This window comes from Eptesicus fuscus, chromosome 25 (genome assembly GCF_027574615.1).
Source record: "Eptesicus fuscus isolate TK198812 chromosome 25, DD_ASM_mEF_20220401, whole genome shotgun sequence".
NCBI lineage: Eukaryota > Metazoa > Chordata > Mammalia > Chiroptera > Vespertilionidae > Eptesicus > Eptesicus fuscus.
Genome location: NC_072497.1, coordinates 11259358 through 11286429, shown reverse-complemented (window position 1 = coordinate 11286429; position 27072 = coordinate 11259358). Strand labels below are relative to the sequence as shown.

The window sequence follows — 27072 nt, the reverse complement described above, 5'->3', positions numbered from 1 at the left end:
CTATCCACTGAGCCACACCGGTTAGGTCCCGAACGAACTTTCTTAGAAAATCGGAACCGATTTCTCAAGGAAAACATGGCTTCCAACGTGGGCTGGTTTGCTCACAAGCTGCCCTTGTCAGAACGTGTTTCTGGCCCTGGCCAGTGTGGCTCAGTGGGTAGAGTGTCGGCCTGCGGACTGAAGGGTCCCAGGTTCGTATTCCCGGTCAGGGCACATGCCCGGGTTGCGGGCTCGATCCCCAGTAGGGGGCGTGCAGGAGGCAGCCGATCCGTGATCTTCTCTCCTCATGGATGTTTCCCTCTCCCTCTCCCTTCCTCTCTGAAATCAATCAAAATATATTACCAAAAAGAGAGAGAGAATTCAAGCCAAAGTCACTGCCACCGACGTCCTGTCAGGACGGGGCAGCCTGGGTGCACCCCACCCAGGAAGAATAACCTTCGTACGAATGATAATAACACGCCGCGCTTGGTCTCGTCCAAATATTTTGAATGCAGCCGAGGCTGAGGACAGGAACGCCTGCCTGGCGCTGTTTACCGGGAAACGCTGCGGCTTGTTTGTTATGTTAGGCCTTTGTATACAGAGACCGCTTTCCTCCCTCGCCACCCGGGGGCCCGTATTCCTGGCCGGTGGCTACAGCCAAGGTTTCACAGGAAGCAGCCGTTCTGATGGAAACGGTATGTTTTGGGGTTGGTTTATTTTTTTTTTTTAAACCCTTCGAACCAGCGGAAGGCGGAGGGCAGGCAGCTGCAGGTGTGGAGCGGGGTACGCGCCCCCCCCCCCCTCTCGCTCCCCGCGCTCCTGGCAGATAGTTCCGTGCTGGAAATTGCATCCCGCAGCTGGGAAACAGGAAATTGAAAAGGACCGAGTCCAGGGACGGTGGCATCTCCGAGCTTGCCCATCCCTGCATCCGAGGGGCCTCAGCAATACCCAGGGAACCAGAGTGTCTTTGTCACTGGAGGGTAGATCTGAAGAATTCTTTTTAAAAAAATATATATTTTATTGATTTTTTACAGAGAGGAAGGGAGAGGGATAGAGAGTTAGAAACATCGATGAGAGAGAAACATCAATCAGCCGCCTCCTGCACCACCCCCCCCACTGGGGATGTGCCCGCAACCGAGGTACATGCCCTTGACCGGAATCGAACCCGGGACCCTTGAGTCCGCAGGCTGACGCTCTATCCACTGAGCCAAACGGGCTAGGCAAGAATTTGGTTTTTGTTTTGTTTTCTATTTCTGGCTAATCCTCACCTGAGGGTATAGATAAATATATTAATGTATTTTTATTGATTTCAGAGAGGAAGGGAGAGAGAGAGAGAGAGAGAGAGAGAGAGAGAGAGAGAGAGAGAGAGAGAAACACTAATGATGAGAGACTCATGGACCAGCTGCCTCCTGCACGCCCCCTACTGGGAATGGAGCCTGCAACCCGGGCCTGTGCCCCGACCGGGAATCGAACCGTGACCTCCTGGTTCCTAGGTCGACGCTCCACCACGGAGCCACGCCGGCCGGGCGGTGCAGCAGTTTTGTTAGCAAACCTTTGGTTCCACATCCTGTTTAACGCCCTCCCTCCCGCTCTGTGTTCATTGGGAAGGTGGGCCCTGCTGTGACCCATCGCTGATGCCCTCTGAGACCCGGCCTGGCGCTGTGCCCTCTGTTCCCTGTGCCCCCTGCTCTGCACCCCTCCGATTCCTCTTGGTGTCTTGGTTGCCTGGAACCCCTTTCCTACCCTCCCCCCCCGGCCCGCCCCGTCCTGTGTGGGAGCCATTGTTTTGTTTTTCCGTTGGGTCCCTCTTTATTGGGACGTGGGAGGCAAAAGGAAGACCCATTTGCAAAATCCACCGCCTGAAACGGCCAGCCCGCCTGCCCCAGCCCGCCTGCCCCTCGTGGGATGAGCCCTTAAGCTTGGGCAGGATAAACGAGTAATTGGTTTTGCCTTCGCTCGGAGAGACGTCTGAGGGGGAGCCGTGGAACCTTTCAAGTTCTGAGCCGGTCGGTGCCGTGTGTCTGAGCCACACGAACTTCCCGTCCACTGCTCGCCGGGGTGGCGGGGGACATGGTCACTGGGGAGGGATCTGAGTGAGGCCAAATTTGCCGCAGCAATGTTCGTGACTCCAAACAGAATCCCGGCCCCACGGGGTGGCTTGGTGGTCGAGCATCAACCTAGGATCCAGGAGGTCAAGGTTCGATTCCCCGTCAGGGCACATGCCCGGTTGCAGGCTCCATCCCCAGGAGGGGGGCGTGCAGGAGGCACCCGGTCCATGATTCTCTCTCATCATTGGTGTTTCTCTCTCTCTCTCCCTCTCTCTTCCTCTCTGAAATCAATTTTTTAAAAATCTTATAAAATAAAAGCCTAATATGCAAATTGTCCCCTCAGGCCGTGGTTCAGCTGGGAGTTCGACCGCTCGCTATGACATGCATGACCACCAGGGGGCGGTGCGGAACATCGCGGTGTTGGCAACTAGCGCCTGCAGCCCCAATGGGCTCCAATGAGAGTGGGACCGCGGCGGGATGGTGGAGCCAGTGAGCTGGCAGCGCCAGGCCAAGGCAGGTGGAGCTGGGCCTGATCACATGCCCACCCCCATACTCCCATCACCCTGCAGACTGTGACCAGCAGTGGTGGGGGGGCGGGGGGCGGGGCTGCGGCCTGGCTCCCAGGCACTGAGGGAGAAAGGGCAAATAGCAATATTAAAATATTTCTTCTAATTATTTCCCTTTCAATGTGCACGAATTCGTGCACTGGGCCACTAGTGTGTGTGTGTGTGTGTGTGTGTGTGTGTGTGTGTATACACTGAGTGGCCAGATTATGATTATCTCTGAACACATAATAATCTGGCCACTCAGTGTATTGTCCTATAGAATAAAAGGCTAATATGCAAATTGTCCCCTCGACCAGGAGTTTGACCAGCAGGCAGGCCGGCCAACCGCCCATGTCCCCTCCCCCTGGCCAGGCTGGCCGGACCCCACCCATGCACGAATTCATGCACCGGGCCTCTAATATATATATTAGAGTGGCCAGGTTACTATGCGTTCAGAGATCATCATAATCTGTCCGCTCAGTGTGCATAAAATCAGGATGCTAACGACCAGAAAAGTCAAATGCAGAAAGCGTCCGAGGGGGTGACCCGGGCCTCCCCGTGGGAAAAGGGAATGGCCCGGGTGACTTTTGCTTTTCCTCACACGCCTTCTCCTGCCGCACACGCGCAGGAAAACATTCTGAAACGCTTTCCGTGGGTAAACGAAACGGCAGCTATGGGGACGCCTCCCTGCGCTGAGACCCGGCTCTGAAAACATGTGGATGGGGACGCTACGCGGACCCTCAAGGCACGAGGCTACCGAGCACCCGTCCTCCCTCTGTCACCGGGCCGCGGGAGTAACCCCAACGTTCAGGATGAGAATCAGGTCTGCCCTCCCCACACTGGGGATGGAGCCGGCAACCCGGGCCTGTGCCCTTGACCGGGTGGGAATCGAACCGTGACCTCCTGGTTCCTAGGTCGATGCTCTACCATGAAGCCACGCCGGCCGGGCACTGCTCTGACCTTTAAATCAAGTTTGCCATTTCGGGGTGAGGGCGGAACCCCACAGATCCCTTACCTGTTTCCCATGGAAAAGATTCTCACCCCAGCCGGAAATTCAGGTCATCTCGCTCACGCCCCGGGCTGTTTTCAGTGTCGTCAGCATCTCCACCGACATTCCGACATTCCGCATGCCACCAGGCTTGCATTGTTCTCCACTTTAATGACCATTTGGGTGCCTGTCCCCCTGGGGCTGTGGGTCGTGCCCCTCGCCCAGCCTCTGTGGGAAAAGCTCTCAGGGAATCAGGCTGGCCTGGAGGTCAGAGGGCACGGCCACATCGTCCACAGTGAGAAGCAGGCCCTGGCCAGTGTGGCTCAGTGGATAGTGCGTCGGCCTGTGGACCAGAGGGTTCCGGGGTTTGATTCCCGGTCAAGGGCATGTACCTCGGTGGAAGCTGGATCCCCAGTAGAAGGCCTGAGGGAGGCAGCCAATCCGTGGTCCTCTCTCATCATGGATGTTTCTCTCTCTCTCTCTCTCTCTCTCTCTCTCCCTCTTTCATCCTCTCTGAAATCAATTTTTTTTAAAAAGTGCCCTAACTGGTTTGGCTCAGTGGATAGAGCGTCGGCCTGTGGACTGAAGGGTCCTGGGTTCAATTCCGGACAAGGGCATATACCTGGGTTGCAGGCACATCCCCAGTGGGGAGTGTACAGGAGGCAGCTGATTGGTGTTTCTCTCTCATCGATGTTTCTAACTCTCTGTCCCTCTCCCTTCCTCTCTGTAAAAAATCAATAAAATATATTTTAAAATAAAAAAAGTGAAGCCGCATCACCGTCACACACATCACGCCCGGAGGGTGAGCTCAGATCGTGGCTGTGTGAGAATCACGGGGCCCAGATGGGCTATTCGTGCTCCATCGAACAGGCGTGCCGCCCGGCACCTGCTGATGTGACGCATCCCCACCGCTCCTCAGACACCGGGGGTGACCCCCCTGGCACAGTGTGGGCCACGCCCCGGGGGTTGGCAGGAGGCCCCTTGCCCGGTGGAGCTGGGAGGGCAGAATGTCACGCCAGACACACTGGGCTGGAAAAGTCTATATGATGGGCTGCCCGGCCAGGGTGGCTCAGGGGTTGAGCATCGACCTAGGAACCAGGAGGTCACGGTTCTATTCCCCGTCAGGGCACATGCCCAGGTTTCGGGCTCCATCCCCAGTGTGGGGCGTGCAGGAGGCAGCCGATCCATGATTCTCTCTCATCATGGATGTTTCTATCTCTCTCACCCTCTCCATTTCTCTCCAAAATCAATGAAAATATATTTTTAAAAAATGATGAGTTGGTAACAAAAGTTGTGCCATTTCAATAGCTCTTTGCCTTTTATTTGTTTATTTTATTATTATTTTTAAAATATATTTTATTGATTTTTAAAAAATATATTTTGTTGATTTTTCACAGAGAGGAAGGGAAAGGGATAGAGAGTTAGAAACATCGATGAGAGAGAAACATCCATCAGCTGCCTCTTGCACACCCCCCACCGGGGATGTGCCCGCAACCAAGGTACATGCCCCTTGACCGGAATCGAACCTGGGACCCTTCAGTCCACAGGCCGACGCTCTATCTACTGAGCCAAATCAGTTAGGGCAGCTCTTTGCCTTTTAAAAAAATATGTTTTTATTTATTTTTAGAGAGAAAGGAAGGGAAAGGGAGAGTGAGATAGAAACGTCAATGAGAGAGAAACATCACATCGATCGGCTGCCTCCTGCACGCCCCCCACTGGGGATCAAGCCCGCATCCCAGGCATGTGCCCTGACCGGGAATCGAACCGTGACCTCCTGGTTCCTAGGTCGACACTCAACCACTGAGCCACCCCGGCCGGGCCCGACCTCAGTCTTGGTTCCCGAGAACTCTCGTGCACCCACTTATACTATCTCGAGTTTTTGCCGCCAGCAGGGTGGAGAGCAGGCTGGAGGCTCAGCCCTCTTGGCCCCTAGCAAGATGGGGCTGTCTTTCTTGCTCGTCCTGCCCCTGCCCCCCCAACCCCCCCCCGCCCCCCCCCTATGGAGCCACACGCTGCTCCCAGACAGACCGGCCATTCCGGCCGGGCAGCTTAGCTTTCCCATGCCCTCCTCCCCGCATGCCTTTCTCCACTCTCCTCCTGCCTATCACCAAATTTCTGTTTGTGTTTCTTTGAGATGGGTACTCTAGGTATCCCGACTGCCGCGGCAAGGAGGAAATCAACGACTGTGCTTCTCTAGCACATGGGGCCGTGAGCCTCCCGGAAGCCAAGGCGAAAAGGGAAAGCAGCTGAGTGGCAAAGCTCTCACGCTTCGTTGGGAAGGGCAACTCAGGGTGTTGGAGTTTCAGCTTTTTTTTCGCTCCAACATTCCTTGTTTGACACTCTAGTTCCACGTGGGAGTTTGTGGAGGGAACACGGTGACACATAATTGCTAGATCCGCGATCCTTGTTTTACAGGAGCAGCGTTTCTCACAGGCTCTTTCTTAAGACTGTGATGATCTTCTAGATAGAAAGGGAGAGTCTCATCAGAGAGGCAAAGAGCGGGGGGGGGGAGGGGTGTGTGGCCTGGACGGGCTTGGAGCTGCTCCGTGCCCTCCCCGCCCCAGATGATCAAACATTCCCCAGATCCCTGGCTGGTTCAGCTCAGTGGATAGAGCGTTGGCCTGCAGACTGAAGGGTCCCGGGTTCAATTCCAGTTAAGGGCACGTGCCCGGGATGTGGGCTCCATCTCCAGTGGGAGGGTGTGCAGGAGGCAGCCAATCCATGATTATCTCTCATCATGGATGTTTCTCTTTCTCTCCCTTCTTCCTCTCTCAAATCAATAAAAAAAATATATATTTTTTTTAAAAGGGGGGGCGGGGAGAACGTGAGGGAAATCCACACGCAGGTTCCACGAGAGGCTCCGGTGAACAGCGACTTGGCTTGTCCCGGTAGGGCCTCCCACCACGCCTCCTCCTCTCCCACCTCCGTCGGGGTGACTCATGCCTGCAGAATGAGTCACGGGGTTACGAAACCAAAGGGCTCCTGACTGGGAGGCGGGCGAGGACCTGGGGGAGCCCCCTGCACGGGCCCCACCCTCTCCCAGGCCTCTCCCATCCCTCAGCGCCCACCCTCCCTCCCTGCCTAGCCCCAGACGCCAGCGAGTCCTATACAGCACCCCACGCAACAGGGGACACCCCTGGAAGTGGAGCCCGGACCGGCCAGCCCTCTCCTCCCACCTCCGGGCCTTCGGGGCCCAGTTTCTGTAGGAATTGGGAAAAATAAAGGCCGGCTTTCCACACGGGGCCAGGAGGGACCCGGATCTCGGGAGGCAGGCAGAGGAGACCCTGAAGCCATTTGCTTGTTTGCGTGTGTGACCATGTGCCCGGCCAGCGCGGCTCGGTGGATGAACGTCCACTGATGGACCAGGAGGTCCCGGGTTCGATTCCTAGTCAGGGCTCATGCCAAGGTTGCAGGGTTGATCCCCAGTGTGGGGCGTGCAGGAGGCAGCTGATCCATACTTCTCCCTCATCATGGATGTTTCTCTCTCTCCCTCTCCCTCTCCCTTCCTCTCTGAGATCAATAAGAATATATTTCAAACAAAACAAGAAAAAACCATTTCTGTAGTTCTCCAGGATGCACCGGACCCGTATCCCTTGGGTTCCAGGCTGCCCCGGCAGCAGCCACGGAACGATTCGCCCCACTTTCTGGCTTCTACGAGCCCCCACTCCACTAGGGAACCCCTAATGTGCCGCAGGCCCCGGGCTCGCTCCCAAAAACCAACATTCATTAACAGCTTATCACACGCATGGGCTCATGGCATTCTCTCAACAGCTCTCCGGGGGGGATCCCACCCATACCCAGGGGACAGCTTGGGGAGCCGGCCGCCCCCCTTCCAGAGGGGGCCCCAAGCTTCCCCAAACCACCAGGTGTCTCCCCGACGCCCCAGGAGCCCCGCTGATGGTCGGATGTCTTTGCCCCATTCAACCGCCCCTACAATCAGGTCTCCTTTTGGGGGGACAGTGCCATGACCCCGCCCTTCCTTGTGACTACTTTTTTATATCAATATCTCTTTATTGATTGATTTCAGACAGGAAGGGAGAGAGGGAGAGGGAGAGAGAAACATCCATGATGAGAGAGAATCATGGATCGGCTGCCTCCTGCGCGGACCCCTACTGGGGATCGCGCCCGCCACCTGGGCGTGTGCCCTTGACCGGAATCGAACCGGGACCTCCTGGTTCCTAGGTCGACGCTCGACCACGGAGCCAGAACCGAGACCCGGTGAAGTCCACGGCCGCCCGCAGGAAGGAGCCAGGCCACCTGTGCAGGAGTCCCAGGGCCCGGGCCAATGGGGACGCGGCAGCCGCCCACCAGGTGGGAGGGCGCGGCCCGCCCCCCGCGCTCCGGGAGCTGGCCTCACCGGGGATGCGCCCTGGGCCCGCCCTCCCGCCTCCCGCCTCCCAGGAGGTCACGCGAGGTCACGGCCTGCCCGGCGTCGGTGCCTGCGTCCCGGGAACCCGCAAAAAGTCGGCGAGAAGTTCCCGGCGAGGGGCGTTCCGGGTCCCTGGGGCTTGCAGCGGGCCCGGGCGCGGGCGGGCGCAGGGGCGCCACCGGGGCGCGCGGGCGGGAACGCGCCGCGGCCGCCTCCCCCTCCCCTGCCCTCGCTCCCGCCCGCTGCGGCGGTGGCGGCGGCGGCGGCGACGGCGGCGGCGGCGGCGGCGCTTCCCCAGCGCGCGGAGCGGCTTTAAAAGGCGGCACCCCACCCCCCGGGCGCACACTCGCCGCTCGGGCGCCCGCCGCGGAGCCCGCCTGCCGCTGCCATGCCTCCGCGCGCGCCGCCTGCGCCCGGGCCCCGCGCCGCCGCCACCGCCGCCGCCGCCGAGGACGCGGGGGACGCGGGGGACGCCGACCGGCCCGCGCCCCGGCCGCTGGCGCTGCGCCCCTGGAAGTGGCTGCTGCTGTTGGCGCTGCCCGCCGCCTGCTCCGCGCCGCCGCCGCCGCGCCCCGTCTACACCAACCACTGGGCAGTGCAAGTGCTGGGCGGCCCGGCCCAGGCGGACCGCGTGGCCCAGGCGCACGGCTACCTCAACTTGGGCCAGGTGAGTGCCAGGGGCCCCGCGCGCCCCAAACTTTCCTGGACACCTGCCCGGCGCGCCCCGAGTCGGGGCCGTGGAGGGCGCTCCGTGCCCACCGGGCTCTCCTGGGCCTGAGACCCCCACCCCCCCACCCCCGCCATCGACGGAGAGCCGGACCCTGAGTGCGCGCCAGGGCGGCGGGGCGATGGTTGGGTGAAGGGCGCACGGCGCGTGGCCGGGCCTCCCTGGGCCCCCTGCGCCCTCCGTGGGCCCGGCTCCTGGAGGGGGACCGCCCGGTGCCCGGGCCTGAGAGTCGCGGTGAGGGCGGCTTTCGGACGGCTCAGCACCCAGCAGCCCTGGGGGTGGCCGGAGGCGCGCAGGAGGAGGTGTTGGAGGGGGGATGTAGGGCGTGGGGTGGGGTCTTTGCTTGGTTTCCAGGCTTGTGCCAGGGCCCCGCGCACCGGCAGTGTGACCCCAGACCAGTCATTTCCCGGACTTCTGTAGGGACCGGGACCGGGACCGGGACCGGGACCGGGACCGGGGCCCGGTGCCAACAGTCAACAAGTTGTTGGACTGATCGCGGGGTGACTGGTAGCCAAGCGCCAAGCCGGGGATGAGCTGACCCCGGGAGCCAGCAGCCCTCCCGCCGCCGCCTGGGCTGGCACTCAGCTGGCACTTAGCCGCAGAGGCTGGCCGGTGTGGCTCAGTGGATAGAGCGCCGGCCTGCAGACTGGAGGGAGGGTCCCGGGTTCGAGTCCCGTCAAGGTGGCACCTACCTCGGTTGCATGCAGGAGGCAACCAATCATTGATGTTTCTCTCTCTCTCTCTCTCTCTCCCTCCCCCTCTTCCTTCCTCTCTATCTAAAAAAATAAAAAAATCAGTGAACCATATTCAAAAAAAAATGTGGGCCCTGGCTGTTTGGCTCAGTGGATAGAGCGCCGGCCTGCGGACTGAAGGGTCCCGGGTTCGATTTATTTATTTATTTATTTTAAAAATATATTTGTATTGATGTCAGAGAGGAAGAGGGAGAGAGAGGGGGAGAAATAGAAACATCGATGAGGAGAGGAATCACTGATCGGCTGCCTCCCGCACGCCCCACACTGGGGATCGAGCCCGCAACCCGGGCATGTGCCCCAACCGGGAATCGAACTGTGACCTCCTGGTTCCTAGGTCGGTGCTCCACCCCTGAGCCTCCCGGGCGGGTGGGTGGGCTGGGCCTGTTACTCTTTATTCAAAACCAGCCTTTGTCCCCCTCCCCCAGCAGCAGGTACACGGTGGAAAAGGCCCCGGGCGCCTGCAGCCTCCCCTCCCTCCTCAGTGAGAACTCTTCAAAAAGCCTCCTGTGCCTTCCCAGCCCTGGAGGTTTTGTGACTCATAAACTCGATGGAGATGGAGATATTCTTAGCTTTGATTTACGGGTCGCCCTCGCCCTCGGAGGGAGCAGAGGCCAGGGATGGAAGCGGTTTCTCGTCCGCACTGTGAGTGTGTGTTACCCCCCGACCGACCAGGACGACCCGGCTCTTTGTCTGCGGCCGGGGCCGCCCTCTCTGTCTGGTGTGAGGTCCCCTCCCTACAGCCTGGCTGGGCCATGAGCGCTCCCGGTACCTGCCCCGACCCGACGCTCAGCTCGGCCTCGGTCGTGGATCTGGGCTCGATCCTGAGTCCTGGCCTGGTTCCTTTTACGTTTCCTTCGTTCGGCTGGTACCCCGATCCTGTTGGGTGTCACGTGGGGTAGAGGTCATGGAGACAGATGGTTAGTCACCTTCCTCCAATCCTGGATGCCTTTGGGAGTCTGATAAAAGCTCTGGGTCTTCTCCGGTGACAGTGAGGCATCCTGCCCTGGCCGTTGTGGCTCATTGGTTAGACAGACATGGAAGGGTCCCGGGTTTGATTCCCCGTCAGGGCACAGGCCCAGGTTGAGGGCTTGATCCCCAGGAGGGGGCGTGCAGGAGTCAGCTGATCTGTGATTCTCTCTCATCATGGATGTTTCTCTCTCTCTCTCTCTCTCTCTCTCTCTCTGTCTCTCTCCCTCCCTCCCTCCCTCCCTCCCTCCCTCTCTCACCCTCTCACCCTCTCCCACCCTCTCTCTCTTCCACTCTGAAATCAAAGAAAAAAAAATAGGCATCAATAAACATATATTAAAAAATAGAAATCAGTGTATATAAAATTGGGACGTTGGCTCACATATTGAAGAGTCACAGGTTCAATTCCCGGTCAAGGGCACACCCGGTTGCAGGTTCGATCCCCACCTCCGTCAGGATACGTGTGTGAGGCCACCAGTTGATGTGTTTTTATCACATCGATGTCTCTCTCTCTCTCTCTCTCTCTCTCTCTCGCTCTCGCTCTCGCTCTCGCTCTCGCTCTCCCCTCTCCTCCCTCCCTCTCTCCTTTTCACTCTCTAAAAAGCAATGGGGGAAAATATCCTCAGGGATGATTAATTAAAAACATATATTCGGCGTCAGGGACGAGACCCGTTAGCCTCTTTTTGCTCCTCTATTCGCCATCCTACTCGAGGTCCCCCCTAACACCGGGCCTTAAAGAAGAGGAACAAGACTTGGGGAGAGTCAAATGTCACTGTGGACTGAGGACAAAACTAACTACATGGATCATGCGAAGAGAGGGGACCCGTCGCTTGGTTAACAATACCTTTACAGCCCTGACCGGTGTGGCTCAGTGGATAGAGCGTCGGCCTGCGGACTGAAAGGTCCCAGGTTCGATTCCGGTCAAGGGCATGTACCTTGGTTGCGGGCACATCCCCAGTGGGAGGCGTGCAGGAGGCAGCTGATCGATGTTTCTCTCTCATCGATGTTTCTAACTCTATCCCTCTCCCTTCCTCTCTGTAAAAAATCAACAAAATATATTTAAAAAAACAAACAAAAAAAAAACAATACCTTTACAACAGCCACACCTGAGAAGATAAGAAATTCAGGTCGTGGGCCTGTGCGGGAGGCAAGCAGTTGATGTGTCTCTCTCACATCGATGTTTCTCTCTCTCCTCCCCCCACCCCCTCCTTCCTCCCTTCCACTCTCTCTGAAAAAGCAGTGGAAAAATATCCTCAGGTGAGCATTAACCAAAAAATAAAATCAAAAGTACGCACGAGAGAGGACGGCCCGCTCCCTGGGAGTCCTTGGGCTTGGTGTGGCTTAAGGCAGGAATGCGGTTTCACACTCTGCGATTGGGAAAACGTCAGCATCCAGTGTTGGCCAGGGCGCAGAGTGGGTGCCACGGCTGGGAGTGCTTGGTGGCATCAGGACTTTTTTATTGTTTTTCATATATTTTTTTATTGATGTCAGAGAGGAAGGGAGAGGGAGAGAGAGAAACATCCATGATGAGAGAGGATCGTGGACCGGCTGCCTCCTGCACGCCCCACACTGGGGATGGAGCCCGCCATGCAAGCCGGGCATGAGCGGGAATGGAACCCGGGACCCTTCAGTCCTCGGGCCAACGCGCTGTCCACGGAGCCACACCGGCCAGGGCGGCATCCCGACGTGGGAGAGAGGAAGCTGGCCGGCCACCGGAGGCCGAGGCGGGCCAGCGAGATCACCTCCGGGAGAGACCTCCTCGCATCAGCGCCCGAGGAGACGGGTTTAGGAATGCCCAGGGGCGCTGTGCAGGTGGCGGGAGACCCGGTCTGACCCCCGTCAGGGGGAGGGGAGAGGGAATCGGCCCGCGGAGTGGCTCCCGGCGATGGGAAAGGAATGAAGCCGATATGGATCTGCCCAGCTATCTCGGACTCGGCGCTGAGCGAAAGGCAGGGGCAGGTGGAGGGCGTGTGCATGTGGGTTTTCATTTTATTTTTACTTATTTATTGAAAATATTTATTTATTTATTTATTTATTTTAAAATAAATATATATTTTATTGATTTTTTTACAGAGAGGGAGAGGGATAGAGAGTTAGAAACATCGATGAGAGAAAAACATCGATCAGCTGCCTCCTGCACGCCCCCTACTGGGTATGTGCCCGCAACCAAGGTACATGCCCTTGACCGGAATCGAACCTGGGACCCTTCAGTCCGCAGGCCGACGCTCTATCCACTGATCCATACCGTTTAGGGCTATTTAAAATATTTTTATTGATTTAGAGAGGAAGGGAGAGGGAGAGAGAGAGAGAAACATCCATGATGAGAGAGAATCGTGGATCAGCTGCCTCCTGCACGCCTTCTACTGGGGATGGAGCTGGCAACCCGGGCATGTGCCCTTGACTGGGAATCGAACCCCGACCTCCTGGTTCCTAGGTCGACGCTCAGCCCCTGAGCCACGCCGGCCGGGTTTGCTGTTGTTTGTATTTGAGTTGCTTTCGAAGACCCTGGAAGTTAGATGCCTCCTCGTCAAGTTATTCGTCGGTCTAATTCCGCTCTGAATTGCTCATGTATGTTCTTGGCCCATTTCTCAGCCGGGTTATCTCTTATCTCGGTAACTCGTGGGTGTTGCCTCTGTATGATGCATATTCCTCCCCGGGTGTCAGAGTATCGCAGATGTTTCTCCCGCCGGTCATGCTTCTCCGCTGTTGTTCATCCTCCCCCGAGGATATTTTTGCGTAGGTTTTTAGAGAGAGCGGAAGGGAGGGGAGAGACAGAGAGAGAGAGAAACATCATGTGAGAGAGACACATCGATGAGTTGCTTGCCGCACGTGCCCCGACCAGGCCCAGGGATGAAGTCTGTAACTGAGGTACGTGCCCTAGACCGGAATCGAACCCGGGACCCTTCAGCCCGTAGGCTGACGCCTTATCCACTGAGCCACAGCGGCCAGGGCTGTCGCTTTTCTCTGAACACAGGACCCGGGCACGGGGTGATCTGAGGTTCGTCCACGTGTCCGTTTGTTTGCGAGGCGTCGGGCTGGCCCCTCGGGGTGATACCGAGACGAACGAGGCAGGGAACCCACGACCGACGAGAACCCGAGTCCCTGTTGCAAACGGGATGGAGATGGGTCCCAGTCGCGTGAGGCTGAGGGGGGAGGTCGGGGCTGGCGTCACCTGGGAAGGTCCCGGAATGCGTGGCGACCAACGGCATGTGAGCCGGGCCTCAGGCTCTTCCACAGACGGAGGAATCAGAGGTGGGGAGATACTTGTTTCTTTCTCTTTTTTAAAAATGTATTTTTAGCCCTAACCGGTGTGGCTCAGTGGATAGAGCGTCGGCCTGCGGACTGAAGGGTCCCGGGTTCGATTCCGGTCAAGGGCATGTACCTTGGTTGCGGGCACATCCCCAGTAGGGAGTGTGCAGGAGGCAGCTGATCGATGTTTCTCTCTCATCGATGTTTCTAACTCTATATCCCTCTCCCTTCCTCTCTATAAAAAAAATCAATAAAATATATAAAAAATATACATTTAAATATATATGTGTGTGTGTCTATATATATATATATTTTTTTTTACTAGAGGCCCGGTGCATGAAATTTGTGCAAGGGGCTCGGCCCTCACAGCTGGGCTTCGTCTGGTAGGTTGTCCGGAAGGTCATTCGGCTGTCCGTTCAAATTAGCATATTATGCTTTTATTAGTATAGATTGATGTCAGAGAGGAAGGGAGAGAGAGAGAGAGAAACATCAATGATGAGAATCATGGATCGGCTGCCTCCTGCACGCCCCACACTGGGGATCGTGCCTGCCACCTGGGCCTGTGCCCTGACCGGGAATCGAACCCTGACTGCCTGGTTCCTAGGTCGACGCTCCACCACGGAGCCCCGCCGGCCGGGCTGCACTTCCCATCCTGATTCGCGCTGACCGAGAGCCCTGGCCGAGTTTCTGTTTTCCTGAGTCAGAAGTTCAGTGCCTCTGAGAACTGCCGAAACCCCTGTCTTCCAGCCAGCGTTTTTCTTTTCTGTTTTTTGTCTTGCTCCAAGCTGCTTTTACTTTCCAGCAATTGCTTCCTGTCCGGAGTCAGGCACTTGCGGAGCTTTGTTCTTGGTCGGTGCGGGTGGACGGCCCGCCAGCCCCAGCGCGTCCCCCTGGCGGGCAGCTGCCCGGCCTCCCCGGGGACGCCTTTCCGGGGAGATCTCTCCCCCCACAACCTCCCCCCCCACCTGAGGCCGAGGGACTTTGTGGATTGGAGCCACTGTTTTCCCCCGTGGTGTGTGTGTGGTCAGGACGCTTATGGGTACATTACACGGCAGGTCTCAGAGCAGGGCTGTGTTTCATTTGTTTATTTTAAAAAATATATATTTTACTGTTTGCAGAGAGGAAGGGAGAGGGAGAGAGAGAGAAACGTCCATGATGAGAGAGAACCATGGATCGGCTGCCTCCTGCACGCCCCACACTGGGGATCGAGCCTGCAACCCGGGCCTGTGCCCTTGACCGGGAATCGAACCCGGGACCCTTCAGTCCGCAGGCCGATGCTCTATCCACTGAGCCACACCAGCCAGGCCAAGTTCTTTGGCGTTTTCATAGGAGTTCGTTCCGGCCCAAACTGACCGTTGCTAGGAAGCAATCGCAGACGCCGCCGGGTTGTGTTTCCGCACGTACCGCGGGCACGGGGGTGATGCTCAGAGATCCGTAGGGCCCGGCTGGTGTGGCTCAATGGATTGGGCCAGGAGGTCTCGGGTTGGGTGCCCGGTCAGGGCACATGCCCGGGTTGCGGGCTCGATCCCCAGTAGCGGGGGTGCAGGGACCGGTGCTGTGCCTTCCCCGAGGGCGAGGCGGCCGTGGTGCTTTGATGCGAGAGTCCAACCAACAAGTGTTTCATAATCCAGTGTTGGGAGAGCCCTGGCCGGTGGCGCTCAGTGGTTAGAGCGGCGTCCCTGTCATCGAAGTGTTGTGGGTTTGATCCCTGGCCCTGGTGCAGGGCATGTTCAGGAGGCAGCCAGTAGATGTGTCTCTCTCACATCGATGTTTCTCTCTTCTTCTCTCTCTCTCTTCTCCCTTTCTCCCTCCCTCCCTTCCCTTCTCTCTAAAAATCAATGGGAAAATATCCTTGGGTGAGGATTCACAGCAGCCACCACAGATGTGGGGAGAAGGAGCGTCTGAGGGCTGCTGTGGGGCCAGGAGTGACGTGGGAGAAGCCTCCTCCTCTCCTCAGAGACATTGTCCCTTTATGCCCAGAGATGCGGGTCCGAGGCCCAGGGACATATTTAACGGGGCCGGTGATGTCACCCCAGAAATCCCCGTGGAATCTGGCCTCGGGGGCCCCGGCGTTTACAAGGTTGTTCTGGGCTCGGTCTGGCCTCGCGGAGGATTAGCGAGGCTCCGGGACCCCGTCGCGTGCTGGTGCTCCGAGGGCAGAGGGCTGAGCCCGGGGAGAAACACCCCATAAAGCTGGCGAGCGAGGGGCGGCCGGCCGAGGACGGGGGCGCCCCCAGCCGGCACGCGGCCTGGCCAGGGTGCTGGGGGGTGGGGGGACCTCGCCGGCTCCCTCTCTTCCCGGCTCTCACGCTGCACTGTATTTCTCGTTCCGGGTTCGAGTGATTGGCTCTTGAGAGAATTTTTCAGCTTCTCGGGAGTTGTTGAAGCGATGAGTGGGACCAGCAGCCGTTCTGTGCAGAGTCCTAGAATGAACTGATACATGAAAGAGGATTCCTTTTTTTTTTTTTTAAATATATTTTATTGATTTTTTACAGAGAGGAAGGGAGAGTCAGAAACATCTATGAGAGAGAAACATGGATCAGCTGCCTCCTGCACACCCCCCCACTGGGGATGTGCCCACAACCAAGGTACATGCCCTTGACCGGAATCGAACCTGGGACCCTTGAGTCCGCAGGCCGACGCTCTATCCACTGAGCCACACCGGTTAGGGCAGGATTCCTTTTTTTAAAAAATATATTTTATCGATTTTTTACAGAGAGGAAGGGAGAGTGATAGAGAGTTAGAAACATCGATGAGAGAGAAACATCGATCAGCTGCCTCCTGCACACCCCCTACTGGGGATGTACCCGCAACCATGGTACATGCCCTTGACCGGAATCGAACCCGGGACCCTTCAGTCCACAGGCCGACGCTCTATCCACTGAGCCACACAGGCTAGGGCCTGAATAGTGTCTTCTGAGAGTAAGGCGTCCCTCCCAGGAGCACCTTGCCTCCTGGTGAATTCGGGGCACGTAGGAGACGTGGGGGCAGGGGCAGGGGGGAAGAATGAGTGCATTATTCTACGAAGCTGCTCTTATTTATAGATTCGGGGAGTTCTATTAACATGAGCGCCCCGGGGGACATAAAGCTTGGAACACTTCACGCGTAATAGGAGTGAAGGGACATTAAGCTATAACGGGGAGCCGGTCCAGTGAGCCGGGAGCTTTGGGATCGGGAGGAAGATGGGGCATTTTCCTGAAAGCTGCCTCGAAGGGCATGCTCTCGTGGGAGAGTCCGAGGAAATAAGGACAGAAACATAAAACACTTCGCAACGAAAAGGAGGACGTGTACCAGGAGGTCGGGGTTCGATTCCCAGTCAGGGCACCTGCCCGGGTTGCGGGCTCGATCCCCAGTGTGGGGCGTGCAGGAGGCAGCCGATCCGTGGTTCTCTCTCATCACGGATGTTTCTCTCCCTCTCTCCCTCGCCCTTCCTCTCTGACATCAATCAAAAAAAATATATATATATTTTTAAAAAAAGGAGAGAGTGTTAGGATGACTCCCGGGGCAAGCAGAGCCAGCGATGATGGTAATTGCATTCGAGAGGCAGAGAAATGTCCCGGTTGTACAAGGAAGTCAAACCAATTAAATGCTTAATGGGCTGTAAGAGGAGCTGGCGAAATAAAAACGTGTTAGATACGATAAAATATGTAAATAGGCATACTCTGCCAGCTCTGTCCTGGCGGCCAGGACTCCCTGCCTAGAAGACCAGGGGTTCCTTAGGTAACACGTCGATCGGACGAGACACCCAAGTTAACAGCCCCTCCAAGGAGCAAAGCTGGATTCTTACGAACGGATTGATGAACGAGAGAGGATTTCCTCAAGGAAGGAATTTAAAAGCACGCTCAGAAGGGAACGCCGCAGCCCGGCCAGCCGGCGTGGCTCAGGGGTTGAGCGTCGACCTAGGAACCAGGAGGTCACGGTTCGATTCCCGGTCAGGGCACAGGCCCGGGTCGCGGGCTCGATCCCCACTAGGGGGCGTGCAGGAGGCAGCCGGTCCATGATTCTCTCTCATCATGGATGTTTCTCTCTCCCTTCCTCTCTGACATCAATAAACATCCTATTTAATGAAAGGCTAATATGCAGATTGTCCCCTCGGGGGTTCAACCGGGAGAGTGGGAGTTCGCTCGCTCGCTCGCTATGACGTGCGCTGACCAGCAGGGGGTGGCGCGGAACAGGGTGGGCCACCGGCAGGGGTGGTGGGGTGCTGAGGGAGGGAGCGAGGGAAGGAGGAGGCGGGGAGGCCGGGAGCCTGATCGGCCCTGACCGCAGGCCCGGCCTCGGACCCTGTCCGTGCACGGATTTCGTGCACCGGGCCTCTAGTTTAACAGGGAGAGGAAGGTCTCCCGGGGGAAGGTTGTGGAGTTCGCACACGTGGGCCCTTTGTGGACGTGAAAGGGAGCGGGTGAGGCCGGGTGTCTGAGTCCATTCCCTGCTCCAAAGCCAGCCCCCCCTTGGCTTCGGGGAAGAGAAAATGAACTTGACTATGTGGAAATGAAGGCCTTTTCAGGAACCCGCAGGAAGTCCAGCAGCTTAATTGCATGCTGGGGCGGGGGAGCGGGGGGATACGTGTTGCAGAAGGCAAATTTGGGAGGCCGGGAAATTGGGCAGGCATCTTACCGTGGGCCGGCATCATCATTATCGCCATCACAGCATGTTGCTCTGTGTCTGTGTGACCGAAGTGGAAAGCAGTTTTTCAATTTTTTTCATTAAATAAAAAAATTAAAGAAAATAACAACAAACTGCCCGTTCTCTCTCTCCCCTGCGCTCTCTGGACTTCCTTCGTTATAAATACCAGGTAGCCCCGCGCCGGCTAAATATAGGCTCCGTGGCCATCCGCCGTGTGTTTATAACCTTCCTGGGGCGGAAGTCAGCCGGGCGGGACGGAATTCATTTGGTGCGTAGGATTTTACGGGCCAATTAGTCGTGTTTCTCTTAAGCAGCCCCACGGGGACCCGTCACGTTATATAACTGAGCTCCGTCGCCAGCGACTTTTAAACAGGCGCTTCCCCCAAAAAGCTGCAGAAGCTCCGAGCAGACAGGGCTCAGCACAGCTGTGTCAGGCCCTGTTGGGGCAGGGGGGGCCCCCACTGGGTTACAGCATCACCCCGATAGGCCACGGATGCCAGTTCGATCCCCAGTCAGGTCACTTACAAGAATCAGCTGATGGATGCATGAATGAGTGGAACAACACCTCAGTGTTTCTCTCTCTTTCCCTTCCTCTCTCTCTCTGTAAAATCTTACCTTATAATAGACAAATATGCAAATTGACCGCACCTTCGCTACGCCCAAGCCACGCCCACCAACCAAGCCACGCCCATCAACCACGCCCACCAGGAAACTGTTGCAGGGATGCTGGGGTGTGGCGGAGCCCAAGGCCCAGAAAGCCGCCCAGGGCTTTCCGGGCCTTGGGCGCCAGCGGGGTGCCTGCGATCGGGTCACAGGGACGCTGGGTGCAGCCGAGCCCAAGGCCACCACCCAGGGCCAAGCTGGGACCCTGAAAGAAGGTAGAAGGCGGTGGCCACAGCCAAGGCCTGGGTCCCCGGTGCCGGCAGAAAACTGGTGCAGGCAGCCAGGTGAATGAAGGTCTATTGCACGAATCTTCGTGCAAACAGGCTACTAGTTATTAGATAAAATAAAAAAATTTTTAAAGAAAAAGGAGCCCGGCCAGTGTGGCTCAGTGGTTGAGCGCTGACCTAGGAATCAGGAGGTCACGGTTCAATTCCCAGTCAGGGCACAGGCCCGGGTTGCAGGCTCGATCCCCACTGGGGGGCGTGCAGGAGGCAGCCGATCAGTGATTCTCTGTCATCATGGATGTTGCTCTCTCTCCCTCTCCCTCTCCCTTCCTCTCTGAAATCAATAAAAATATATAGAAAGAATCTATCTAATAAAAGAGTAATATGCAAATTGACCATCACTCCAACACACAAGATGGCTGCCCCCATGTGGTCAAAGATGGCCGCGACAAGATGGCCAGCAGGGAAGGGCAGTTTGGGGTGACCAGGCCTGCAGGGGAGGGCAGTTAGGGGTGACCAGGCTGGCAGGGGAGGGCAGTTAGTGGCAAACAGGCTGGCAGGGGAGCAGTTTTAGGCATCAATCAGGCTGTCAGGGGAGTGGTTAGGGGGTGATCAGGCTGGCAAGCAGAAGCGGTTAGGGGCAATCAGGCTGGCAGGCGAGCAGTTGGGAGCCAGCAGTCCTGGATTCTGAGAGGGATGTCCGACTGACCGTTTAGGCCTGATCCCAGTGGGATCGGGCCTAAAGGGCAGTCGGACATCCCCCAAGGGGTCCCAGATTGGAGAGGGTGCAGGCTGGGCTGAGGGACACAACCCCCTCCCCCCTCCCCATGCACGAATTTCGTGCACTGGGCCTCTAGTAAAAATAAATAAAAGAATGAACCAATGAGTGCATGAATGAGTGGAACACCCCATCAGTGTTTCTCTCTCTCTCTCTCTCTCTCTCTCTCTCTCTCCCTTCCTCTCTCTCTCTAAAATTAATAAATAGGAAAAAAAAAAGTTTGTAAGAAGCAGAAAAAGAACAGCAGCCATCAGAAAGAACATCTGTTAGGGCCAAGGGCAGGCCGGGAGCCATGCAGCGAATATTCATTGCTGAGACCTTGACTTGGGACGGTTCCCAGCTGCTTATCGGCGGCTCCCGGGAGGCGGGCGGGCGGCTCTAACCCCGCTGGCCCGGGAGGGAGGTCGGGGTGGGACTCCTGTGGCCTGACCAAAGTATGTGCTTGGCCCCACGCCCCCTGCCCCCCTTACCCCCCCGCCCCCCAAGCTTGCTGACTCCAGAGCTTACAGAATTGCACCTGCGTCTGAGGTCACGTCCATGGGAGGCCTGAGCGGGCGGGGGACCTTTGGAACGATCGGATGTCATTGGGGTGGAATCTGCCGCTCCTCAGCGCCTTTGCTGCGAATCAAATGGGATCGGACCTTAGGGCTCTCCTCCTTCTCCACGCCTTGGGACCCGGAAAAATGCCCCGTCGTCTTTTTTTCTTCCTCAGGAAGGTGGGGCGGAGGGAGGGGGGAATGGGGGGGGGCACATCCATTGGTTGTTTCTATCTCTCCCTCTCACTTCCTCTCTGAAATCAATCAAAACACATCCACTGGCCCTGACCAGTTTGGCTCAGTGGATAGAGCGTCGGCCTGCCGACTGAAGGGTCCCGGGTTCGATTCTGGTCAAGGGCATGTACCTTGGTTGCGGGCACATCCCCAGTAGGAGGTGTGCAGGAGGCAGCTGATCGTTGTTTCTCTCTCATCCATGTTTCTAACTCTCTCTCCCTCTCCCTTCCTCTCTGTAAAAAATCGATAAAATATATTAAACAACAAAAAACATGCCCTAACCGGTTTGGCTCAGTGGATAGAGCATCGGCCTGCGGACTGAAAGGTCCCAGGTTCGATTCCGGTCAAGGGCATGTACCTTGGTTGCAGGTACATCCCCAGTGGGAGGTGTGCAGGAGGCAGCTGGTCGTTGTTTCTCTCTCATCGATGTTTCTGACTCTCTCTCCCTCTCCCTTCCTCTCTGTAAAAAATCAATAAAATATTAAAAAAACAAAAACAACAACAAAAAACACATCAACTGGTTGCTCACGCACATACCTACCCTGACCAGGGCCGGGGATCGAACCTGCAACCCAGGTACGTGCCCTTGCCCGGGAATCGAACCCACGACCCTTCCGTGCCAGGGCCGGCGCTCTAACCACTGGGCCACCGGCCAGGGGACACACGGACAGCTGTACAGGCCCTGCTGCCCCGCTCTGGATGGACCGTACAAAAGGGTGTGGAGTCCCCAAGGAGTCATCGCTCCCTCCCTCCCCCCTCTCCCAGCCACCCTGCCGGCCGGGCCCCTCCCCGATCGATGCCTTCGGCCTCAGACCTCACGCCTGACCCGCATGGGCAGGGAGGTCAGAGGACGCCGGCTGTCCTCGTGTTTGCAGGAAAAAAAAGAAAAAGAAGAAAACTGGCCAGAGAGACGCTCTTCCCGGGAACACCCCAGCCCGGGCCGCTCCCCCACCCGCCTTGGCACCTGCCCGTCCCTGGTGTGGTTCCACCGTTGTTTTTTTTTTTTTTAATATATTTTATTGATTTTTTACAGAGAGGAAAGGAGAGGGACAGAGAGCTAGAAACATCGATGAGAGAGAAACATCGACCAGCTGCCTCCTGCACACCCCCTACCGGAGATGTGCCTGCAACCAAGGTACATGCCCTGGACCGGAATCGAACCCGGGACCCTTGAGTCTGCAGGCCGACGCTCTATCCACTGAGCCAAACCGGTTTTGGCTCCACCGTTGTTTTGTTGGTTAGCGTGTTTGAGTATCTTTTTTATTGATGTCAGAGAGGAAGGGAGAGGGAGGGAGGGAGAGAGAAACATCCGTGATGAGAGGGAATCAGGGAGCGGCTGCCTCCTGCACGCCCCCTACTGCGGATCGAACCCTGACCTCCTGGTTCATGGGTTGATGCTCAAGCACTGAGCCACGCCGGCCGGCCTGCCGGGCGGGATGCGGGGTTTCTGAAACCGGTGGGAGGGCTGCGTTCACGAATGACGCCCTGTGGCTTGCCTTGCAGATCGGGAACCTGGAGAACTACTACCACTTCCACCACAGCAGGACCTTCAGGAGGGCCGCCGTGCGGAGCAGAGGCCGCCACACCTTCCTGCGCATGGACCCCCAGGTACAGCCGCGCCCTGGGCCGGGGGCTCCGCGGGTGTTGCTGGCTGTTTTTGTTTTTTTAATTTCTTTATTGATTAAGGTGTTACATATTTGTCCTCATCCCCCCATTCCCATCCCACACCCCTCCCCACGCATGCCCCAACCCCCTGTTGAACTTAACCGTTGGATAGGCTCATATGCATGCACACAAGTCCTTTGGTTGATCTCTCCCCCCTCCCCCCAACCTCCCCCTACCCTCCCCTATCCTCCCTCTGAGGCCCGATAGTCCGATCGATGCCTCCTTGTTTCTGGGTCTGTTCTTGTTCCTCAGTCTATGTTGTTCATCATTTCCCCTAGATGAGCGAGATCATGTGTCCCTAGAGATATACTTATAAGAACTGAATGTGAGACGAGCAATAATAGTTATGCTGACAGGCAGATGAATCAGTCTGTAGTGAGTTTCTTTCTGGACCAACAGTTCTTTTGAGACCCATTTTCAGTATCCACCAGTTCCTTATGTGTACATGTCAGCACTGACCCCTCAGCTCTGGATGGTGGACAAATGGTGGTAATGCAGGTCCGACTCCCTCTGGTTTGGTCTCGGCCGGACCCAGGGGCACGGCTTCACCCGGACTCAGGGGCACGTGGCCTAACCCAGACCCAGGGGCGCGTGGCCTCACCCGGACCCGGGATCCAGCTTCACCCAGACCCAGGGGCGCGAGGCCTCACCCGGATTCGGGATCCAGCTTCACCCAGACCCAGGGGCGTGTGGCCTCACCCGGACCCAGGGGCGCGCGGCCTCACCTGGACCCGGGTCCCAGCCTCACTCGGATCCAGGGGCACACGGCCTCACCCAGACCCGGGATCCAGCTTCACCCGGACCCAGGGGCTCAAGGCCTCACCCGGACCCAGGGACGCGTGGCCTCACCCGGATCCAGGGGCGCACGGCCTCACCCAGGCCCGGGACCCAGCCTCACCCGGATCCAGGGGCTCATTGCCTCACCCGGACCCGGGATCCAGCTTCACCCGGACCCAGGGGCGCGTGGCCTCACCGGGACCCAGGGGCGCGTGGCCTCTCCCAGACCCAGGGGTGCGTGGCCTCACCCGGACCTAGGGGCGCGTGGCCTCACCCGGACCCGGGACCCAGCCTCACCCGGATCCAGGGGCACACGGCCTCACCCGGACCCGGGATCCAGCTTCACCCGGACCCAGGGGCGCGTGGCCTCACCCGGGCCCGGGACCCAGCCTCACCCGGATCCAGGGGCACACGGCCTCACCCGGACCCGGGATCCAGCTTCACCCGGACCCAGGGGCGCGTGGCCTCACCCGGGCCCGGGACCCTGGCTGTTTTGTTTTTGTTTTTAAATATATTTTTATTGATTTCAGAGAGGAAGGGAGAGGGAGAGAGAGACAGGAACATCTGTGATGAGAGAGAATCACGCCCGGGTTACCGGCTCGATCCCCAGTGTGGGGCGTGCAGGAAGCAGCCGATCAAGGATTCTCTCTCATCGTGGATGTTTCTCTCTCTGTCCCTCTCCCTTCCTCTCTGAAATCAATTTAATAAAATATATTAAAAAATAAAGTAAAATACTGTATTCAGTTTGCGTGTGTGGGCAAAATAGAGCCAGCTGTGTCCCGGAAGGAAGGAGGTGAGAGTAAGGAAAGATTTCGTAGGCAAAGGCCGTGCCACTTAGGTTTTCTCCAATAGACATCCCTTTTCTACAGGACGAATTCTTCTTCTTCTTCCTCTTCTTCCTCTTCCTCTTCCGATTTCAGAGAGAGAGAGAGAGAAACATCGACGTGAGAGAGACACACTGATGGGTTGCCTCCGGTAGGTGCCCCGACTGGGGCCGGGGGACCGAGCCTGCAACCAAGGTACCTGCCCTTGACCGGAATCGAACCCAGGACCCTTCCGTCTGCGGGCCGGCGCTCTATCCACGGAGCCACACCGGCCAGGGCCGCCGAGCCTCTTCTGCACCCGCGTCTCATTTGGAGCGCTGAGTGGTTCACAGGGGTATGGAAGGGAAAAGGCCACGGAATATGATGGAGGGGCTTGGGGACGCCACGTGGCCCGCGTGCGGGAATGACCGAACTGGAAATGAATGCGATGGCGCCGAGGGTAACGGTCGGTCGGACGCAGGCAGCATTTCATCTTAATGAGCTGCCGGCCCCATTGTGTGCACCAAGTGCCTGGAAAAGGGATGGAATTTTCAGTGCCCCCCCCGCCCCCCCCCCTCCACCTCCCAGAAGTACTGATCGTACGTCCTTTCGCTAACGTAAGAGGAGGAGGAAGAGTTCAGACAGCCTTCGTCACCGGTCCTCCTTACACCCTTAATTACTTTCCCTTGTTTTTGCCAAAATGGTAAGACATAAAATCAGAGTTAAAAGGCCTTGCGCTAGCCGGTGTGGCTCAGTGGATAGAGCGTCGGCCTGCAGACGGATGGGTCCCAGGTTTGATTCCCGGTCAAGGGCACATGCCCGGGTTGCTGGCTCCCTCCCTACCAGGTGGAAGCCGATCAGTGATTCTCTTTCATCGTTGATGTTTCTATCTCTCCCTCTCCCTTCTTCTCTGAAATCAATAAAAATGTATTTAAAAATAAATAAATAAATAATGTAAAAGGCCAGTTTGCTACACGTACTTCCTTTTCTTAAATTCATGTTTAGAGAGAGGAAAGGAGAGGGAGAAAAAGAGAGAAACATCAGTGATGAGAGAGAATCATGGATCGGCAGCCTCCTGCACACCCCACACTATGGATGGAGCCCACAACCCGAGCATGTGCCGTGACCGGGAATCGAACCGTGACCTCCTGGTTCATAGGTTGAGGCTCAACCACTGAGCCACACCCACTGGGCTTGAAGTTCTTTCTTTGTGTGTGTGTTTTTTTTTAAATCCTGACCGGAGGATATTATTTTCATTGATTTTTAGAGAGAGTGGAAGAGAGGCAGAGAGAGAGAGAGAGAGAGTGAGAGAAACATTGATGTGCGAGAGACACATTGATGGGTTGCCTCATGCACGCACCCTGACCTGGGCCGGGAATCAGACCTGCAACCCAGGTACGTGCCCTTGAGGCAGGAATGGAACCCGGGACCCTTCCGTGCGTGGGCCAGGGCGCTAACCACTGCGCACACCGGCCCCTTCCTCGGGAGGACAGCTGGCCGCGCTGAGGGCCCAGGACCGGCCGCTGGGCTTGCTCCAGAGCCTGTCATTGAGGCAGACTGGAAGCATTTGTTTTCAGCTTGTCCCTGGGCCAAACGTCTGGAGAAGGGCGGACGTTACCCAGGCGCCGGCCAATGACGGTGAGGCCTCCCGCATTTTTCTGAAATTACTCGTTCTGATTCCCTTCCAAGCTGGCCTTCGGTCGGTCCGAGGCTGCTCTGCCTGTGTCCCCCAGCCCTCACATTTCAGGGTGATGATTCCGGCTCAGCCTGGGCCCGCCCTTGCAGCTCCCGGCCAGATGGATGACAGAAATAGAAAGATAAAGATGTTATTCGGCGGCTCCTCCGGGGCCGTGGGAGCCTCCAGCCCGAGGCTTCGTGTTAAATGTATTTTTATTGATGTCAGAGAAGAAGGGAGAGGCAGAGGGAGGGATAGAAACATCAGTGATGAGAGAGAATCGTGGATCAGCTGCCTCCTGCACACCCCCTATTGGGGATGGAGCCCGCAACCCAGGCATGTGCCCCTGTCCAGGAATGGAACCGGGACCTCCTGGTTCCTAGGTCGACACTCTAACCACTGAGCCATGCCGGCCGGGCTCAAGCCTTCATTTCAGCGATTTCCACTGAGCCTTTGTGTGTGTGTGTGTGTGTGTGTGTGTGTGTGTGTGTGAATCCTCACTCAAGGATATTTTCCCGTTGGTTTTTATTTTATTTTTATTTATTTTATTATTTTTTAAAAATATATTTTATTGATTTTTCACAGAGAGGAAGGAAGAGGGAGAGAGAGTTAGAAACATTGATGAGAGAGAAACATCGATGAGCTGCCTCCTGCACAACCCCTACTGGGGATGTGCCCGCAGTCAAGGTACATGCCCTTGACCGGAATTGAACCCGGGATCCTTCAGTCCGCAAACTGACGCTCTATCCACTGAGCCACACCGGTCAGGGCTCCATTGGTTTTTAGAGAGAGTGGAAGGGAGATGGGGAGAGACAGAGAGACACATTGATGTGAGAGAGACACATCTATTGGTTGCCTCCCACACATAGGCCCCGACCCGGACCAGGGCTTGAGCCTGCAACCCAGGTACATGCCCTTGACTGGAATCGAACCCGGGATCCTTCTGTCCATGGGCTGACGCTCTATCCACTGAGCCACACCGGCGAGGGCTCTTTTCGCGCTTTCCTTCTCCGGGGTTGCAACATGTTGGCTTCCAGGACTGGAGCGGCCGTGCTGTTCCGTAACAGGGGACTTTGCCCGCGGCGTTTCATTGGAGCTCGGGTTCCTCCTCGTAATAAGGCAACAGGCGAGCAGGTCTCCCCACGCACCGCCGCTGGGATGTTGCCGGGTGGTTCCGTGCGCTCGCCCCGTGGGACATGCCAAGGAACAAGGAGTTCTTGGCAAGTCCAGGCCGGGGGACAGAGAGTGACCGGGCCAATCGTGGGGTCGGCGCACCGGGTCCTGGGCTGGGGGCAGAGGGAGGATCTCAGAGCCTCCACGTACACAGACAAGTTGTCATTGTTCCAACCGTGGTGCCTTTGACGTGAAAATGTCTCCTTGGGCCCTGACCGCTGTGGCTCAGTGGACAGAGTGTCGGCCTGCGGACTGAGAGGTCCCGGGTTCGATTCCGGTCAAGGGCATGGACCTT

General features: G+C 57.1%; 1 protein-coding gene across 3 annotated transcripts in view; it reads left to right on the top strand.

Moving 5' to 3' along the window:
- Window positions 1-7997: 7997 nt before the first annotated feature.
- PCSK6 (proprotein convertase subtilisin/kexin type 6) overlaps window positions 7998-27072 on the top strand; it is a 57975-nt gene continuing 38900 nt past the window's right edge. For 2 of the 3 annotated variants that reach the window (XM_054713170.1, XM_054713169.1), the window contains exons 1-2: window positions 7999-8596; window positions 22188-22292. In XM_054713170.1, the coding sequence (XP_054569145.1) occupies window positions 8318-8596; window positions 22188-22292 (384 nt within the window). In that variant the 5' untranslated portion in view covers window positions 7999-8317. Of the gene's footprint in view, window positions 8597-22187; window positions 22293-27072 lie in introns of all 3 variants that reach the window. The other variant, XM_054713168.1, reaches the window with a different exon arrangement.